The sequence below is a fragment of the Buteo buteo genome, chromosome 2 (assembly GCF_964188355.1).
Source record: "Buteo buteo chromosome 2, bButBut1.hap1.1, whole genome shotgun sequence".
NCBI lineage: Eukaryota > Metazoa > Chordata > Aves > Accipitriformes > Accipitridae > Buteo > Buteo buteo.
The window spans coordinates 74,155,198-74,176,886 of NC_134172.1; the positions used below are offsets into that span (position 1 = coordinate 74,155,198).

At 38.2% G+C, this 21,689-nt stretch overlaps 1 protein-coding gene across 1 annotated transcript in view; it reads left to right on the forward strand.

The window, feature by feature from the left end:
• The first annotated feature begins 266 nt into the window (after positions 1–266).
• Positions 267–21,689, forward strand: part of CIMIP1 (ciliary microtubule inner protein 1) — a 69,155-nt gene continuing 47,732 nt past the window's right edge. Inside the window, 1 exon segment of the mRNA XM_075042216.1 lies at positions 267–450. Within this exon segment, the coding sequence (XP_074898317.1) occupies positions 267–450 (184 nt within the window).

Genomic DNA, 21,689 nt, shown 5'->3' on the forward strand with positions numbered 1-21,689 from the left:
TGCCTTTTACAGTTTCCCATTATTGTCATTTCACTGTTAATCTGCCTCAGAGAGTTTTGTTATTCACCTCAAATGGACTACCCACTAGAAACGAGGCAAACCAGACATTGATATCAGATAGACTACATTCTCTACTAGCAGTAACGTAAGCTCTGTTCAAAAGAGTGTTCTCCCGAATTTGCATTTGGTTTTCCCTTACTTCCCCTCTGCTTCTCTGCACACAGTTGCCCTACTGCTTTGGTAAAGCCGCAGCCTCATTAAAGACAATGGCACACGTGGCACTGACATCAGTAAAACAAAGATACTCTCATCAGAGAGGATGGTACCATATGAAAACAGCACATGGGAAGAAGCATGCGAAAGATAAATCTTTCCGAATAGAAGTTTTTGAGAACAGATACACCTGTGTGGTGCAAAGCAGGCACAAGCACTGTGATTCTGCTGCAAGATGTATGTTGAGACAAATAAAGGAGATGCAAAAAGGGAAAGAAAACAGTCCTACAACTAGCAAACATTATGCCTTAACAAGAAGGCATAATGAGGAGACACAGGGTTGAAAAAACAGGTGAGAATTCAGGTTGTTTGGATATCAGAGATTAACATATATGGGGAAAGAGTAAAGTGGGATTTGTCCCTTTCTTTGGGATTTACAAAGTATTTTTTAAACTACCAGTTCATGGAGAGAGAAAATACAGCTGAGTTAAAGACCTCAAAAGCCTGATGCAGCTGTAGCAGTTCTGATATGATAAGGAAGCTTACATCCAGACAAAATGTCATTCCTCCAAATGGACCTTTGCACTTTCTCAAGCTCCTTCATAAACCCCAGGATTTTGGAAGAAGCCAAGTGAAGATACTCTCTTGCAAGGGCTGGCTGTCAGCAACGGGCTCACGTACCTGCCAAGGGTGCCACCGCGTGGACAGTGAATAATTACTCTCCTGATTAGCCCAGGCTGTGTTTTGAGACAGAGCAGCGCTCAGCCAAACTGAGTGAGAGACACACGGTTTAACAGTGCTGTATTTTACAGTTTAGGTATTTGAAACTATTTTAATGACCAATATTTTAATTCTATCTCTGCAGTTTCACAGATTAGTGGAGTCATATACAGTGGATTTTATGTACAATGACTGGGTTGAATGTCTTTCGTATCTTTCTCAGTCAATATAATCTTCAGAGGACAAATAACCTGTAAATTAGGTGCTGAAATACATGTGAGTTCATTTCTCTACTCTGGGCAAATCACATATGTTCTGTGGTTCAGACTAAGATGGTGATAGCAACACTCTGTCCTACTGCTTTCATACGTGAGAACAAAAGGTTTCTCTGATGCTATATTAATATAGGTCATGTCAGTGCCAGGGAGATATGAAGACTCATAATGCAAGAGAAGAGTAAAGGTATGACTCAGAGAAAATAACATACAATTCAACTAACCTAGCATCCGTTCAACTATTTTTGCAAATGAATGGTGCCCTATCTCTGGCAAGAGAAGGAAAATTTTTAAAAAAAAATGTAGAGGTGCTGGAAAAAGCTTCACCTCAGGAAGAACAGAGCCACCTGAAACTCCTGGTTTGTGAGTGCAATGACGGAAAACATACTAAATGACAAAGCAAGAATTTCTTAATCTAGACTTCAGATTTGAGGACTGGGTATCATTTCTGTAGTGTCCAGGAGGAACTATGTATATACAGTCATTGCTATTTTTTCCATCAGCACTTTGAAGGAGCTCACTCCTTCAGACATCTCTTTTGGGATAGAAAGTGGTGTAGAGAAAGGGGTCAAGCAGCTACAAAACTCCTATAAGGAAATGGTATCCCATGGTTTGTAAATGCCTTCTTGATGCTTTACAGTTTGAGGATTCTAAGTGCTAAGTATGGTCTTAAACCAGCATAAAACAAACCTTGATATTATCAGTCTGAAAAACATGCATCTGATCAGTCATGTATGACAAAGGCTTTTTACAATAAATGTTTATGTACAGATCTTTCAAAAGGCACGCCTCCCTTTCAAACACCTACAGGAGATCCAAATTCCCAAAAATGCTCCATGCTGTCTGATAAAGCCAGCATTTACTGACATGTACTCTTTTAAAAATCTGAACATTTTTGTGGGTTCCTAAATGGAATACAAGTTCTTTATCTAAATTCTGGTCCTGGAAGTACCATATTCCTGTTGTTCAGATACAGTGGGAGCAGCACAGCTATCCATGACTTCTGTGTTCTAATTCTTGCCTAAAAGCAGTGCACCCTTCATATTTTAGATGTGTGTTTAAATGGACATAACGTGCCTCTTTCGAATTTCCTTTTGGAAGTGCATCATGTCACCAGAACTCCTAACATCATGTCTTTGTGTTAACCCAATCCTTCTGTTATCAATAGAGGGACATGGTGAATATTTAGCTGCATCAGTGTTTTCCATTCCTGCTCTTTCTACATATTATTGAGATATTTACCGGACAAGGACAAAAGATTCTTATTCACAAATCTGGCAAGCTAGAGAATTTGAACTACAAAGAGAAATATAGCTCTGTACATTCAAAGAATGAATTGGAAAAATGCCCTGGCTTTCCATTTCTGAAACTCCCTTTGTTTCATTATCTCTGCACTTTTAGTGTCAGAAGTTTACGACCTATCAATCAACAAGGTATTAAGAGTAACTATTAAGGACATATTTATGTGAGAACCATGTGTAGTTCTTGGCATCATGTATAGCTTTAGCCTCCCTTTGAGCCCACTCATTTCTCTCTGAGCATTTTATTCTTGAAAGAATGGCCTATTGTCAAATAAGTCATTTAACCATTGACAGAATGCCTGCTTCTCTGATTTTAAATTTGTAATCTGTGTAGGAATAATTGTTTGATTCAGGCACTTATGTGGGCAGACGGCTTTACCCAATGAATTGTTAATGGAGAGTGAATTTTAAGCACAAAAATCAGCAGAGACACACCAGAGTTTGGTCTGGTATTTATTCCTAAAATGAGGTGTAGGCCCTTTGGCCCCACAGGATGAGGGACTCTTGCAGCTCAGGGTTTCATTCAGCAACATTTTTCTTCTAACCAAATCCTGAAATTACTGCTCTTTCCATAAGAAATACAGAGTTAACTCCTGGACCTAATCCAAGTTTGGCCCTAAATTTCAAGAAGGGTACACTTTCAAGATTGGCATATGATTATCTGATTCTTTAGCCCAGAAGAGAGTAGAAGGAGGGAAGTTTGACACAAAATCTCAGTTCTAAATAGGAAAGAAAGAGTCACTAAGATAACGAGAATGGGATTCAGGAGATCTAGTTTCAGATTTCCCAGATGATCTAAAGAAATAAGTTAATCACTTTTATCTTTATGATCCCTCAACTTCTCATTTTACTTACTTTGTTTTATTTATGAAGGTTGATTAAATCACAAAGGCAAGAATTGTTTTTACTACACAGGAGCACAGCACATCCGTAGGTATTCCTTGCCCTAATACTAGCTAAATAATAGTAACAGATCATAATCAAAATAGAAAATTAGATCCCTCTCTCCTTCCATGTTTGAATATTCTGAACTTTGGCAAGTTTTAATTTTGGATTTACATTTTGTAATTCCAACCCAGATCTTAAATACTGAAAGTCTGGGGACAACTTCACATTTGACGAGAAGAGCAGACAAGAGAAATACAACAGTGACTGAAACAAATTATGCAGATCATAATGGAAAGACACAGAATGGGGAATAATGGAGAAAAAAAAGAGTTTGGGAAAGTTGTAGAAGAAAAAAAAGGGGAAGGAAATTGTGGAACACAAAAATAAGAATGGAAACAAATTTTTAAAAAAATTCAGAAGTTGGAAAGAATTTAGAGAACTAAAGACTAGATCTGGAAAAAAGAGAAATACAAGGTCATCAAGGAATCTTCATTTTTAATTTTGACTCTATTGAAGTGTCATGTGTGTTTGGTTTTCACATGAAACAGTAATTTTTTCATGGGAATCAAACCCCAAAGTGTAGAGGAGGACTTGCCAATATTTTCAGTGTTTTGCTGTTTTCCTCTACAAAACAAGATGTAACAGGAAAACACATGGCCAGGCATACCATCCCTTATCTCAAATATCACTATGACTCCCAATGTCCAAATTGGGAATTCTGAATCTCTACTGCTGAGCTAAAAGGCTGCAAGCCAGAGCTGCAGAAATACACCTGTGTATGTAAAGGTTCAGGTAAATACCTAGCTACAGTGTCAAAAATACCTCTCTCTGTACCTAACTCATACTGACTTCAAAGTAAATTTCAAAAAAACAGCTAGTTTCTTTAAGCACCCAACTGTGACAGTAAAGCTCTGTGCAAAGAGGCCAGATGTCTCCTGTGATGATCAGCCATTGATGGGGTCCTACACACCAAGTAGTGGTTTACCAATAACGCTGCAAACTGCACCGCTGTATATAGTTCCCACCCTAGTTTCATTTAAACCTGTTTTCTTGAGTGTAGTGGAGAAAAGGTTTTTGCCCATTCAATTCTTAGTGTTCTATTTCTTTTCAGTCCAAAACTATCCTCTGCTCCCACTGAACCTAATACAAAGAAACTTTGCACTCCTCGGGCAATTTTTGATAGCATAGCACCTGGCAGAGTAGGTAAGTGCAGCACATGTAACTTGCAAAGTCAATGTCCTAGTAGACTTTATAGATTTTACACATTTTGTAAATCATATCTTTTCAAGAATACCAACACTGTTATTTTGTAAGTAATGCATTAAGTAATATTTAGCTTTGCTTTATTAGTTTTTTCTCCCTTTGTTTTACCTCCATGGTACTAGCCCTCCAAACTCATACTCTGCGGCCCTGCAGTTCACTCAGGCTGTAACAATCTGTCTGCAATGCATTGGGGAAGAGAGAAAAGGGGGAAATGGGGAAAATGAAAGCAGCAACAAAGTCACATCACGTCCTGTGATTACAAGAGGCAGAAGATCAAATATGAACTTTAATAGTAGCAAACCCAGGACCAGACTTAATAGTTGCAAATTGTGCCAAGTGCTCCGTTCACCAATGTGCTGCAACACTCAGAAATTAATCTAAGCAAAAGCTGCTAAAGGTGGGGGGGGAACCCACCAGAGTGATAATGTATCATGGAGAGCTGTCACAATAAATGAAAGTACTGGAGCAATTAGCAGACACAGTACTAAGCACTGTGCCACTTCCCCCATTTTAATTGTACTTCATCTTAGTCAGAAGCTAAACTCAAACTGAACTCTGTTGGATATGGCAGAATTGACTCATTTTGAAGAACACAATGGCCTAACAGTTAACTTCTACTTTTCTAACAAAATAAGGAGTAGGAGTTTGAAAAAGGAAACATGGGGAGGAAGAACTGGGAGTAGTGATGGCTCAGAATAATTTGCTCAGAACAGTGTTCATTTTCTAAAGGAAATCCCTATAAATTCTACAAAATACCTCACATTGTGCTCTATTAAATGCCTTCTTTACATTTACCTCACCTAAGATACTGTTGAACACTCAGCTGTTATTATGGACCAGGTACAGGATCACCAGTACTTTTTATTGTTATCCTTACCTTGTTGGCTGGGAAAACCTACATCCTCTTGTCCCTCCTGGAGAGTGAACTCTTTGGATAGTCAGGCATGGACCCCATGACAACACCACTGGGACCAGACAGGAGTCTTTGGGAGGTCCACGAGTTGACAAGGGTACCTTTCTGGTAGGAAGGAAGCAGCACAAATAAATCCATTGGAACTCAATGGGCAAGCAACTGAAGGCACTAACATTGCATTATAGAAGGTGTGTGCCTAAGCCCTCCCCCATTTCTATCCTCATTGTACTTGGCTTGCTTTCTTGACTCACATGAGGGCTTTTTTGGTGGTGAAACACATACTCCTGTCTTCTCAGTCCATTTTTCTCATTAAAAGGAAGGGCCCAGGAGGGGACAGCAGACTCAAAACTTACTTCCCTCTCTTTATGCCAGGATAAACTGGACAATCTTAGTCTCTGTGTTTTAACATTAATCTGAAAACCAAGAGTTATTTCATACTTGCAGTATATCATGGCTAGTTACTAAAATGACCTGTGAACTGAGTGGCTACAGTCATTCACAAATCCTCTCTCTTCTCAGTGACACTTATCGCATAATCTGCAGTAAGAAATGAAAGGAGGCTGAGTTTCTGCATACCCTTTGCACTCTGCTGGGGAAACAAAAAAAAGGAACTGTAACCTATGAAAATAAAGGAATCAGCCTGCCATAGTAGCTCCTCAAAAGTGCAGCCACTGGACCTCAGCAGCCAGAAAAAGAGAGAAAAATGCATTGCAACAACTGGATGAAATGTTCTGTAATGAGATATCACATTGTTTTTGAAGTTGCAAATGTTGTAAGACAGAGCTGTTTACTTCATAGTACCTACCACTGGGTATCCTGGCATTTTGTTCTGCCTGTGGGTTTCTTTATATGAGTGGATATGATGTGAAAACTAAGCTGGATTGTGCTGAGGAAGAAGATTCTGTCCATATATTTAGAGGAGTTCCTCTGCAAAGTGTTCTTCCCAATAGGTATCCTTTTGATGAGGTGATAAGTTTTTCCTTTTGTCATGTGACACTGATTTGTTGCAATTTCTAATCCAAGATTAAAAATTCTTCTTCTTCTTGACACTACATTCTACTTTTTTTAGTTTTCAATGAGCTTTAATAACAGAGGAGCAAAGAGAAAAAAAAGAATTTTTTGGCAGTCTGATTTCTCACACAAAACAGTAACTGTTTTGGCATCCAGAGATGTCAGCTCCATGCTCAAAGATAGTTTCACTTACTTTTGCACAAAGTTGGCAGAATTAGCATTAGCTCTAGCAAGTTTTAAAAAAAAGAGTACTAATATGACACCTCCCACTGAATAGCTATTAGGTATGTAGATAATGTTAAATGTTTACATACACATCATCATGTTTGTTCAGGAATACATTAAATGAGAAACTGACCAAGAATGAAGAGCCAGAACCTGGCACATCTGCTGTGAAGTCCAATCAGCTTGTATCTTCTGAATATTAAACCCTTCTTACTATCATTTTCTTCATATTTCTTTGCCATTAACAGAGCTTATTGTGGAACTAGCCCAATAATCTCATCCCATTCTTTCAACTGAGAAATCTAGGTTGAAATATCGTGGCTAACAGCGTACTATATATTCTATCCAGCTCAGTATGTAAAATATTCTGGTGTTATTCAGGATCAGAGGTAGCTTTCCTCCTATGAACATTGGAAACTAGTTTTAGAGGTGTTTTTTTCCATGACTCTGCATGCTTATACTATTGAATCTGGTATTTGTGCACCTAGACTAAGAGCAGACACCTCCTCCAATCTTACAGCGAGAACTAGTCAGCTCAGCGGAAATAACAGTGCAATGAACACAGGAGCGGGAAAGTTGGAAATGCATCTAGTGCAAAGTACACCTCTACAAATCGTCAATAAATAGGGACTATAACTACAGCATTCTGCCTTCATGTTATGAAAAGGCCATGGGAAACCACCACATCTACCATAGCACACAGCCAACACTTCATCCAAAGAGAACATCTCTACTTGAGAAGTTTCTGTCCACTGGAGACACATAACTGTGTGCCTGTGCATTCTTAGTCATCCCCTGACACAAAAACCTCCTCATTTGGCTAGGTGGCACATTCCTGTCTAACAGCTGCATATCTGGTTATGAAGAGCAGCTGTGTTTCAGCTTTGCAAAGACTTTACACTGCCTTAGCACTCTTGGGTGTGTGTGATACACTGTTAAAGGAGGCAGTGCTTCTGTTAATGCACATTGTCTTTTCAGAACAAAGCCGCTGCAACACTGACAAAGAAAGACCAAAGTCCTACAGAAAAGCAATGTGGCTAGAACTGTTGTCAACACAGTTGGATTCTAATCCTCTGCCTGCCATTGCTCCTCTGTATAATCTTTGGATCATCACTTCATCCTCATGTGCTACTTAGAATGCAAGTTCTTCAGGATGAAGACGTACTCCCATTTTACTTTTCACAATTCCTGGTGCCAGAGGCCACTTAGGGTCTCTGGATCTTCTATAACAGAAACAGTAGGAGTATATGGTTCCGATACAAACCTTCAGAGCTGTATATCAAAAGAACAATAACAAGTGACTCATTTTACAGCTACATGTTGATCATACAATAAATATTTCACTACTCATAGAAAGCTGTATTTCTTATTTTACTGTAACTCATAAGAAAATCTATTCACATATAATCCTCCTATATGTAATTTACAAATGCAGCATGTATCTTAAGTATGGTAGAATATTTAGAACCAAAATATTGTGTCTCGGCAGATTATTTCTCCTTGCTTCTCATGCAGCTTGAAGAATGCTCCTAATATGTGAGCTATGCTGGGACTCATAGCCACATGCTGTCTGCCTTCATTAATCATTATCGTCCTGCTGCTTCAGGCCTTGAGGAGCCTTGTGGATTTCATAAATAAATTACTTCATGGAATCATATCTCTTTAAAACAAACTCTAGCAAACATACCACAGAAATAATTAAAATGTATAAAACTTGCGTTATGGTACAGGCCAGGTCGCTAGAACTGCTGCATGTACTCAGTTCTGTCTGGTCAATAAAGGTAACCAAGAGCTGCAAGTGAACAAGCTCAAACTGATTTACTTCTGCCTACAGAACTCTTTCTTCTGTGTTGCATAGATCCATTAGCCTTGATAAAATGGAATGTAACCTTTAAACAGGGGTTCTGAATGTGCTCATAGGGAGTATAGGAAGCAATGACATTACTTACACCAAAAAGTGTGGCAGCCTTCTTGTTTGTCTACTATGGCCTGCTGGTACTGATGGGCTAATTTTCTGCTAAAACGGGGAAGTAAGAAATGAGTGTGGTCATTTGGGTATGCCTAGGATGGGAAGAATGAAATACAATAACTGTTGCATGCTAAAATGGAGTTATGTTGGAAATACTACAGAAAACCAATGTCCAGATATTAAAGACAACCAGCCACATGACAGAGAGAAAAAAGGAGTCATCAAACTTGAAACAAAAAATAAGGCTAGAACACGGTCATAAGAAAGTCTTAAATCTTTTGAAGCAGTAAAAACAAAATCCATGATGGGGCTAAAAGAACAGAATGGGAGGATTCGCTTTGCTTTTCATTCCACACTACAAATACTGAAACAGTACCTTCCATTGGCAAAGAAACATTGTCTGGCCAGGAAGAGACTAACCTGTGTCACAACAAACATTGGTAGGTTACATACTTCTCAAAGGCAAAAAGTGCCACATAATGTTTGAGCTCTTTCGGCTTTTTGAAGGAGAGGACTCTCTTAGAAAAGTGTGAGCACCTAAACCCCAGCCTTACAGGGGAAACCACCTTGGGGAGATTGTGATAAACGATGAGACAAACTATGAAGAGAGACTGCTAATCTTTATTTCTTATTTTACACATTTCAGGGATGAACTTTCTGTCCCTTAGAGAATAGCAGATAGTACAGAAGTAAGCATAAATAGATACTCTGAATGTACTCCTGTAAAGTGGAGGAACTGCTTCATACCTTGGAGTGTTTTGAGGCACCTGGCTTGATTGCAACAAACTGTCTTGCAATAATGAAGCTGAATTCATGAACCCTGAAAAGCTAATTGCAGGCCTACCTCTTTTCTTTCTCTGTTCACACAAACAAACTGTGGAAGAATTAAAGTCACCAGTGATCAGTGGTGGACCAGAAACCAATGACCTTTCCATAAGTTGCAGCAACTTCAAACTCTTGCCTAAAATCTGCAGCTGAGAGAAGATAAAGAAAACTGGAATATCCCTATAACACCATCTACCAAATGCAGCCTGCAAATCCAGAGCAAAGAAAAATATTTTTATGCCAGATACATCCAGATGGCCACAGGTCTCATGACAGCTCTTTTACTGAGGTGGACTATAAGGGATTTGAGAAATGGCCTATAATTTAAAAAAAAAATAATAAAATAATCAAATTACATATCTTCATAGTACAAGATCAGATCCTGGTGTCTTCAGGCAGTTTTCATTCACTGAATCCAATGTGAATGTGCCCAACAAAGCTGTATAACAATCTCACAGTTAGCTGTATAAGACTCTCACAGTTTAATTTTTACAGTTTACCTTCAATATTTAATTCACATCCCTTTCAATTTCAAAACCCAGCTGGTAGAAGTGATCTACATTCCTTTGCCAAAACAAAGGCATTCTGCTGGATTGTGTTAGTCTGCGGTCTCCTTTCTTTCCATGAATATGTTGTTTGCAGTAATGAACAGAACCCAGTTTCAAATGAAAATCTGAGTTTCAGTATTGAAGTTGAAAATATTTTTAAATATAATAAATTTCCTTTTTTAAAGGATTGCAAGGTTGGTTTGGGGTTTTTTTTTCTGAAAGTCAAAAGCACTGACGGGATGATCCATGGAATCACACTAAATACATACTGTAACTTTAGAACGAGTACAGTCACAAAAACCCCCTCCAGATTTCCCACAGAAAATAACTGCTGTCAGTAAACTAGTTGAACTATACAGTTCTGCTCACCAGTCAAGCTTTCAGTACACACACTTGTTGTCAGAGACATAAGCATCTCAATTCTACATGTAATATCCATTCCACAGTGCAATTCACGTAGGTAGGGATAGCCTACAGCTGGGTTTGTCCTGTATCCAGGTTTCTCCTGGACATCCTTTTCCCATGGAAATTGAAACTTTTGGAAATTTGTCTTAGATTTCTAAATGCTTGACTGTAGCAACACCAAAGCTGTAGCTCCAACCTTGTTGCCAGGCATCTGGAAATCTAGATGTGTAGACAACATGAGTTCATATCAATTCTACTGCACGTGCACAAGGGGTCCAAAAGCAATCAGGCTTCTCTCAGACAATTTGTACAGAGCGTGAACAGAAGGTCTGATTTTTTAGAAAGCACTGGACACACTGATCATACTGTACATTGTGAGTGCTCATACATTTCTGCTGGTATTGTACACTTGGTAAGTGAAAACACATGCTTGAATTCATTATGACACTTACGTATGGCTTAATTTTTAAACCCATCCCTTTACATATTCATCCCTTTTCTAGTTTTTAATGAAACATGTTAAATATCTTCTTTTCTTTTGAGAGATCTTGAACTAAATTTTCTGCCATGTTCCAACATTTTATACCCACTTTTGCAGATATAACTGATTACCATGTTCAATTTGTCTTTTGCAAATGCATGGTTTTTTCACTGATGCTGGCTGAGTATGCATACAAAATGAAAAGAACAAAATTGTAAGCCAGGTGGAGAAATGTGGCTATCAAGCATAAGAAATGGTCTCCACTTAATTTAGATTTGGAAATTAGGCTTGAGGCTGTAAATTCTGCTTCTTGCAAATACAAGTAATATTTCCAGAAAAACTCCACATGAGTTAGTCATCCAAAATTAATGCTGTACAAATGGGAGCCTCATAAAGCATAGCCTGCTATCCCTTTGAAGTCAGTCAGAAGGGAGGAAGCATCCTATGCAAACAGAACAGCATTCCAAAGATTGGGGGGGAGGGACTAGGACTGAACAGACAGAACAGAATCTTAAACAAAAAACATGTTTAAGTACCATATAACAAGGAATATACAATATTAATAATTTTTTCTTGTGCCTGCTCTGTGCAGTTTGGTGTACATTTACAAAACAATGAACAATAATGTGATTGTTATTTTGATTCTTTTTGCCTTAGTTAATATTGAATATCACCTGTAAGGATAGGAACTCCTTGTCTTGGATGGGATGAGGACAGCCACAAAATCAGAGAAACCCTGGACTAAAATAGCCCCTACCAACATAGTATGAAGTATGAGCCAGGAGGAGTGAAGGTTCAGCTTGCTCAGCAGAACCCAGAGAGAAAATGCAACTTATTTTAATAGGGCATCCTTCCTTATCCCAAGTATTACACAGTGGTTCACAGAGATACAGCATTTACATGACACTGACAGAGAAGTGTTTCCTAGGGATTGTCAGGGACAGGAATAGGCAGAGTTTGAAAAGAGTAAAACAATAATAAGAGAAAGATCCTCCATGAAGCTAGTATGGACAGACTTCTACATGAAGGAGAGAAGTGAGGAAGCAAAGGAAAAAAATTTAGGAATTCAGAGACCTGGAAGGGGGAGAGCGGTCACCTGTCGGAAGCTTTGAAAGCAAGGGACAGAATTCCAAGTTAAAGATATTTTAAGGTAGAGGATGATGGGTCCACTGTGACTGAGCTCTCCGAAGTGAGAAAGCATGCTACCAACAACATTTGGGGCAGATGATGCTAAAAATGTAGAAGGAACACTGCTGATTGAATTGCAGTATATTCAAATGAAGAGGCCAAACTATATTTGTATCATCATGTGACAAAGACTGTAATAGACAAACATGTTCAGGTAGCAGCTCTGAGGAAAATAAATTTCTGCATCCAGGCTGTAATACACCTCCCCAAGAAGTTAACGTCTGATAAAAGGTCACAAGAAAGGATTATAGTCTAAATGACAAAATCGATATAGGAAAAGGAAATCCACTATCCACAGATCAGAAGCAATATCCTCTTTCAAGTGGGAACTATCTGGGCTTGATCTTGGCCTCATTTACATCCCCAGTAATTGCATGTGCAAACATGGTTGTACAGATACATAAATAAGAGGAGAACATGACTTACTTTGATTACTTAAGGGCTGTGTTGATTTTTTGATTTTTTTTTTTAATTTTCCTGATCCAATAGATTGCATGAATGGCACATGAAATAAAGCCAGCTCAAATAGATCTTATAGATACACATAACTTTATGGATGCGAATAATCCCATTAAAGTCAATACAGTGTGTAAATTTAAGCATACGCTTTGCCAGGAGTAGAGTCTGGGTTGCAAGCAAAGAAAATTGATCAAAGCAATTAAAAAAAGTAAGTTTCTGTGTTTTATATAATGATGCACTTCCAGGATGTATCTACCTCATCAGTTTGATAAAATAGCCATCTTTATGTAAAGTCCAGTGTACTTTAAATCTAATACCTTGCCAGTCCTAAAATCACAATAGTGTCTCAGATAGTGAGTTCCTAAGTACAAATACTAGGCACACAAGCAACAGTATTCACTATTGATGTCAATGCCTATTTATTTAAAACAAGTTTTGAAAACTGAACAATTTTTTCCTTCCGATTTCTGTTGTCCAGAGCATGCAAGATAACACAATACAGATCAGCCATTCAAAGTCCATCATTCTCTCAGTATCTAATTGCCTAGGACATTCACAACAAAGAAGTACTAATTCTTTCTCCTAACCATTCAGAACCTAATTTCACTGACACAAAGTTCTACCCCTGAATCATATCATTTTTATCATCCTTATTTTCATACCAGCACAAAACATCACATATCAACAAAGAAGCAAAGAAGGAATGCTTCCAAGAAGAGAATAAAGAATGATTCAGAGTGGAGGGGGTTTTAGACTGGCCCTGTTCAGAGCCTTGTGAGCAATCATTTTATGTTAGTAAGATGAAAAACTGTTAAAGGTCAGATTGATCGTCAAATGTCAGTTATACTCATTCCATTGGACCAGTTCCTGAGGTTCCTGACTCATTTTTTATTCTGGCAAAGCCAAAGTCCCACGAAAGAGGAAAAAACTGTGTTCGCAGCATAAATGTTGAACTGAGACTGAAGAACTGGTTTCAACTCACTCCTTCATGAACAGAATTCCCACCTTGTTTTGGGAGAATCACTTCACTTCTTCCCTTGCCACTGATCTCCATCTACAGCCAGCAACAATAATATGTCTTCTCCTGTCTGAATTCCTGTTAGATACTTGTGCAGCTCAAGCACACTCATGCCTGTCAATATAAAGCAATATAGAAAATACTAATATCCCTAGTGAAGTTATTCATACGGGAGGCATACCAACAAAGTACCACTGCCTTGGCATCTGCTACTGCCATTGGCAGAGAGCTGATACTGGGATTGACGGGCATTTGAGCTGACACAGTACAGCTGTTTGTATGTTCTTGTGTTTCTACAAGGTCTTAAAAACATATGTTTAATTTTTGGTTTTAAATTCTCATCTTTGACGTGATAATGCACTGAGCAACTCCTACAAACAGATGAGCTTACCTCCCAGTAGGTTCACCAAGACCTGAAGACTTCCATGTCTTCTGCAAGTCACTTCCAAATTAACCTCTTAACTAAAATCACACTGAGAAAATGGAAATGGACAAAAATTGAGCTCTGTAAGAGGTGCTGGTGACTTATGGGAAATACCACATCACACTTGCAATCAGGAAAACATATGAAAACACTGATTCTGATTTTCTGGACTTCATTAAGGCCAGTGAAATTATATTTGGTTTAAATGAGACCAAAACTAGAATCAGGTCCTAATAATCTGTCGTGATTTAATCCCAGCCAGCAACTAAGCACCATGCAGCTGCTGACACTCCCTGCCTCCCCCCGCCGCCAGTGGGATGGGGGAGAAAATCAGGAAAAGAAGTAAAACTTGTGGGTTGAGATAAGAACAATTTAATAGAACAGAAAAAAAGTAACTAATAATGATAATGATAACACTAATAAAATGACAACAGTCATAACAGAAGGATTGGAATGTACAAATGATGGACAGCGCAATTGCTCACCACCTGCTGACCAACACACAGTCAGTCCCCAAGCAGCGATCCCCCCACCCCCACTCCCCCCAGTTTATATACTAGATGTGACATCACATGGTATGGAATACCCTGTGGGCCACTTTGGGTCAGCTGCCCTGGCTGTGTCCCCTCCCAACTTCTTGTGTTCCTCCAGCTTTCTCACTGGCTGGGCATGAGAAGCTGAAAAATCCTTTACTTTAGACTAAACATTACTTAGCAACAACTGAAAACATCAGTGTGTTATCAACATTCTTCTTATATTGAACTCAAAACATAGCACTGTACCAGCTACTAGGAAGACAATTAACGCTATCCCAGCTGAAACCATCTAATGTGTACCTTTATTGCCCCTAACTGAGGTCCATGAGCGACCTGACTGAAGTGTAAAAAACCCACAGAATTTTCAGTTTCATGGTTGAACTCTTCATTCAAGTTCCTTCATACAGTGAGCCTGGACAGGACAAGAAATGTATGCCAAAATCTGAGACACCACTACCTGAAGAAGAAAAGCATCCACTCTACAGTTAAATAAATCCAAAACAGTCCCATCATCCCTAACTGGTAGATAGCCTTCTTCAGTGAAATTATTGGTATTGTGTTTCCCATGGAGAACTCAAAGTAAGAACCAGATGTCTCTTTTCTGTAAATTCAAACCTAACTGAAGTGACAGCTGAATAACAGTAAAGAAGTTATTCTGAGAACTCTCATGTACAATGTATGGAAACCACTTCCTTCTGTTTGCAGATGTTTGGATTGCTTTCTCACATGGACTATGACCAATAATTATGCCACTGTGGAAAAAAAGATGAACAAAAGCACACAACCCTCACCCACCCCAAAGTACAATTTCAAAGCTAAGAAAAACTTTTATTACAGATGTCTCCAATAAAATCACTGGAATTTTGTCACCGTTACACCAATAAAGTCAGCACAGAACTACCACTAATCCCTGTGGAACAGTAAATTTTTAGGAGGTGCCAACTGTAAGAAGATTAAATATGACCATTGTATGCTTCAATACCAAGTTTCCAAATTTCATTCAACGGTGCTTCATTTTTGCTTTTTTCTGGTACTTGAGCTATAACCATAAAGTGTAAACATTTTACATGGCAGTCAGCAGGGGCACTGATCATTGATGTCAGAGACAAGTTGCTAAGCCCAAAGCGAATTTGTCACCCAAGGAAAAGATGTGTGGGGTTGGCCACCTTACTCAAACTTGTTAAGAAAATGTGCAACAGAAATAAGAATTGAGGAAGTAAAGAAATTAGATATCCTGTTATAACTGTCTGCCTCCTGAAAGAGTGGGCCCTTTGAAGAGAAAGAAATATGTAACCTGGGGAGCAAACACCATGGGGGTTTTTTCTGTTTTTGTAGCTATTCTAAGCGCATATGATTAAGAGTTTGTTGTCCCCAAAATCCTTGTTTATGTAGTAGATAAAAAGCATCCAGATGTCACCAAAAATATCTGCTCTGTTCCGTAGACTGTACTGTACGTCACTCTTTCATATGCTGCTGAGTTTGACATTGATTCAACAACCCAGCAACAGATGGTTGAGTTCTATGCTTCCAGTGTGCTAGCTGAATTCTTTTTTTAGGAGATATTGGGGCAATTCTTCTCTGCATTTTATTTAGACCTGAAATTAAATTAATTCACTGCAGAAATATTTAAAATACAGAGGATGGAAGAGATTGCTTATGAGAATTTTTTTTTTTTTTATTCTCAGAATTTCTCATAGTTTTTCTTTTTTATTTACACCTAGCAGCCAAAATTCATTATGGCACTACCCTTCCAGGGACTAGAATTTATTTTTGGAGTATAAAACAACCTGCAAATTTATGGGTGCTATATAAATAAATAATCCAGTATTATTTTTGTAACTCCAAAGCATTTTGGCTTTTTAAAGTCCACATGATGACTCTGCAGTTAGGCCCAGGGTTTTTGGAACAACAACTTACATATTGTTGCACTTGCGCAAGATAATTTTATGGGTACAAAGACATTGAAAACTCAAAAGATCCTTGAGCACAGTGGTGGCTGAGGCATTTAGTATGTATGGAAATACCTCTTCCCTGAACAATGTCTTCTGGGTTTTTGGTTTTAGGGGTTTTTTTTGTTTGGGGTTTGTTTTAGTTTTTATTTCCTTGCAATTGCCAAAGGGTTTTAGGACATACATCACAAGAGGTCTCTGTTTAAGGCAAATCATCCCTTTCTGCAGAAGACTGGTATAGCTTAGATACTTAGATTTTATTTTTTGTTAGAGCTCTGTGAGGCAGCAGTCTGATGACTTTTGAAAGGACTTAACAAGTTCAGCATTAAGGTTCTTAACTGCAAATACTGCCAGAACTGTGATCTACCCAGCCCTTTTTGTTCCAATTTGAAGGAAGAGACAAATCTGTTGGGTTTTTTTTAACCAGATCTTCATCCCACAGAATCTTCTTCATGCTGTTTGCCCAGTTTAGCCTGTAAACAACTTATTAATTAAGGTTTCTCCTGATGGAAGGCCAAATTTTCATCTAATCTTACTTCAACAGAGTTCAGTAGAGTTACTCCAGGCAACAGTTTAGCCCATGAACTTTTAATTAACCTCCTACCAAGAGCCCCGTTTCGCTATGCATATGTTTATCACTAAAGGAACCCAGTAAGGGATTACCTTAACATAATAGGTATTCTTCACTATGAAACACTCTTTGCAGTAGATTAATCGCTGTTGGAAAAGAATTGAGGTAGAGAATGTAGTTCATGTACATCAGACATGATTAGGAACCAAACGAAAGGCTTTCAGGACAAAATATATACAACTCAGCCAAAGCCAGGAAGAAATGCTACCATTGAAGAAAAGAGGATGAGCGCTAATGGAGGAGGAAAACAGGATTTCATTACAAGTTTGAATCTCTCCAGAACACCAGAACAGGTTATAAGAATTTAAAATAAGAAAGGGTTAACAAAAGATTAGGATTTTGGAAGCCTTAGGCCTTGCAATGCCAGCTGTGACTTGTGCATCTGCATTAGTTACTTTTATTAACTGCATTGCACTGAAGCTATTGCATCCTTGTTGTGTGACCTTAGGGATTTTCCTAAGAATCATTTAAGAACAATTTAATGATTTAAGAACAATTCTGCTGGAATGATCCATTTCAGCATGAATGGATTTATGCAGAGGTAAGAGTTTAGACTTCGCTCCTTCCTTAATTTCACCAACAAAATAGAAAACCTTACTTCACGGAGATATCAAGGGGCTAAATGAATTGACACTGATGCCAATTTTGCCTAGCAAATGCTAAGAATCTGATTTTTTCATCACTTACAACAGCATAAAGCTGAGATAAAGACAATAGTTTCAGCAATACAAAAGTCCTCTTGGTATTTTTACAAGAACTATTCCCGAAGCAATGATATGTGAAAAAGTAAATAAGAAATAATTACTAGCACTGTAAGAGACCTTCTGAGTCCCTTTCTTCTTCTTGAAAATACAAAATGCTCAGTTTATTTTATTTATTTGAATATTTCCCTTCTAGAGTACACAGCTGAAGGACCAAGAGTGCTTTCTGCTGAGCTATGAATTTCTTGCAAATTAATTTTCTCCTTAGCAACATTCACTGACCATATTAGAAAACTTGCCAAGTTTTCTCTGGCAGGTAATGTTGTTAAGTACTGTCAGTCAGTATTTCTGTACAAGGTTACTACCATAACATGCTTTTCTAAAATGTTTGCCAGTGCTTTGCTACAACTCTGCCCAATTCTTTTAAGGAAAAATATGTATCAACTTTTTTTTAACAGTAAGAATTCAGACTCAACAGAAATTCAGGACTTAATTCTACAAATTTTACTCACATTAACATTCTTATTGGCTTTAAAGAGAATGTTCATATAAACCCCAATGAGCTGAGAATTATGATGCTTTCCACTTTGTCAGTTTGTTTGGAAGGCCTAGGGTTCAAATCCCAGTTTTTCCACAGATTTCCTCCATGGCTGAAATACATCTATTAGGGCCAGCTACACAAGGTACTATGGTATTTAAACAGGGAATAAGGGAGGGAAGTATTTCTCTTAACTAGTCCCTCCCATCTAAAAGTCAGTGCCCACTGTGCAGATTCCCTCTATAGTCAAAGAACAGAAATAAGAACATCTGGAGAAAGAGTCACCCCAGTTAAGGTGTCTCTGATAGTAATCCCAGGGATGCTTTAAAATATCACTGTTCCCAGCTCTCTGCCCTTGACCTTAAGAAACCCTTCTGAAAGTAAGGACATCAACTCATCCACCTCTGTTCATAGTCTGGTCTATCAGCTTAAAGTGTGGAGCAAGGTGGTTTTTCACTTCCAGTCCAATTTCAGCATGGTAGCTTTGGGCTACCAAACAGAAAGAGAGCTGGGAAGAGAATGTCTAAAACCACCCTAGTAAGAGTCACTAGAAAACTCAGAACTAAAATTAGAAAACTAGTTAGTATTCTTAAGTGTAGATGTTTCTGTACCTCATTTCTAGAAGTGTAAGACAGAGGTGACAGGTCCTCTCTGTCTCACAGGGGTTGTATAAATATAAAACGCTGGAGGGCAAGGTGCTGCATAATATAGTAATAATAGCTCCAGGAAGATCACAGTCCTCAGTTTTAGAATCCTACTATTGGCAAAGAAAACAAAATGGTTTTCTTTTTAAAAAGCTTTCTTAGAAGAAAACGCATGAAGTATTAAGATTTTTACCAAGTACTTATAACTGAAAAAGAAAGAATTCTAACTAACTGTAGCCAGCTGAGGGCTACCTTTGACATGGCTCTTCCGCTCATGTACTAGCACCAGCCAGTCTTTAAGTACAAACACAGTACCTCAAGCAAAGTTGACTGACTGCCTTCTAGAAAACATGCATGATCCTGAAAGGATCACAAATGTTTTAGCCCACTGAGAAATACCTTCTTCATGCTAACTTACACATTATCTGTCACCTATTTGAGGAAATGTTCCTCTTCCAACCCCATCAGGTTATCTACCTGGATCTGAAATCCCTTCTGTATTATAATTATTGCTTGAAGATTAACATACATAATATTTCAGGCTTAACAAAGGGCTTTGTTTCTGTCAAGATTTTCAAGCAGGTTGTACATACAGAGATGCAAGTACACACACAATTTGCTTGCTTCTGTGTGTACTTTTGTCTCCAAGGTCAAGTTGCTCTTTTGTGACAAAAAAAACTTTCAAAAATCTGGACATTTTCATCACTGTTTCTCTGCCACCATTCTTTCAGGGGAATACCCAAAGCATAAAATCCATAAGCTACACAGAATTTGGGGGCTCCAGCAAGATAAAGGGCTTCTGCCTATATATCCCATGCTTCTATAAAGAAAGCTTTTCACGAGCTTCAGTGTACCATGTTACTGGGAAACAAAAAGCAGAAAAGGATCCAACATTTCCTCAGGCCACAGCGTTCTGTTTTCCCCTGAGTACGGTGTTTATGTGCATGATAGCCGGGCTCCTACAGGAAAGAGGAAGATGAAAAGGAAGACTGATGATGCAGGTGTTGTCATAAGGTCATGTAAGAGGATATATTGTCTAATTTGGGGCATTACATTAGGAAGCAAAGTCAGAACTCCAGGTTTCCTAAATTGCTTTCTTGAAGCTCCACTTGTTAGATTAGAAACCTTAAAATACGAGTCTACTTTTCCCAACTGACTATACAGTAATCTGTGTTCTTCTCTTTCCATGTTAGATACCAGAAATTAGATGAATAGAGTGACCCAACATCCTAATACCCCCAAAATCATCAAGGGTAACTCATTTAAATTCATTCTCTTTGCAAAAATAGCTTGTCAAAGTACTACATATTCCCTGGAACTCTGGCCAAAAATGGGACATCTCCAATACAGTTCAGCCTGTTTCTTTTCAAGGTTTAAAAAATAAATGTTGCTATTATCTTCTGGGTTATTGGGTATGTCAAGACATTATATGGCCCGTAAATCAGAGAATAATTCTCAATTTGTTGATATTACAAATAAAATCATTCTTTACCTCCTTATCACGTAAAATGGACCCAAAACATTTTAAGAAAGCAAACACAACATAACACATTGCCTGGAAACCTGCAGGTAAACCACCATTTCTAAATAATTTCACTTTCTAGAAAACACATTTTCAATATGTACAGTAACTTTCAGGCTGCATTCATCTGTGTCAGAAATTCTTGCACTCGCTTTCAGTTTAAAGCTCAAACTCCCTGTTTTTTCTGTAGTCAGTGTTGCTTCTGGCTCCATGTCATACTATCTTACTCGAAAGCAGAATCAGATGTGAAAAACAGCTCAGTAATTAACCAGCAATTTGTATAAGAGATAAAATATCTTCATAGTAGGGGTATAATGGAATCATTATTGAAAGCTGTCTAAAAGCACTAGATGAAAACAGAAAGATGTTTGACCTCAACTACAACAATTTCACAAATAAAGCCTTAATAATAGCTTGCAATCACACTTGGCTGGGCATTATTTCCCAGACACGCAAGGTCTGCATTACAGGGCCAGAAGCAGTGACTCACTCTGCCAGCTGCCGTGATGGCCTGGGGCAGCTTGTTATTCTGTCATAAGTTGTTTTGTGCATGTCGTAAAAGCTTCTATACATCTGATCCCTCAAGAAAACATTCACTGTATATAAGCAAGAAGGTAGGGAGTTTTCCCCATTTCTGAAAATTCATTTAAAGTTAATTTTTTAAGGTAGAAGAGAGAAATCAAATTATCTTTTACTCAAAGAAAAAGAAGATTCAAAAGGTACTATTTTAAAGACATGACTAAAAAAAGAGGGTTGAATGTTTTCCATGCAAAGGCAACATAAACGCATGCATTCAATGTTATGTGTACATCTGCATCCATCAGCGCTGCAGGCTGTGTATCACTGTGCAGTTCTGAACTGTAAAACAAGCAGACAAAGCTAAAAGGCTGTGCATCTTTTCTATACCAGTCCTTGTCTAGATCCTCAGCTCTTCAAATTTTCACAAGCTGAAAGCAGAAACTGAAAAGCTAGCCTACCAATTCTATGTTCAAAGACTGGCTAAGACAGCCTATTATTTGTGTCAGTAGAAGATTTAAAGTCA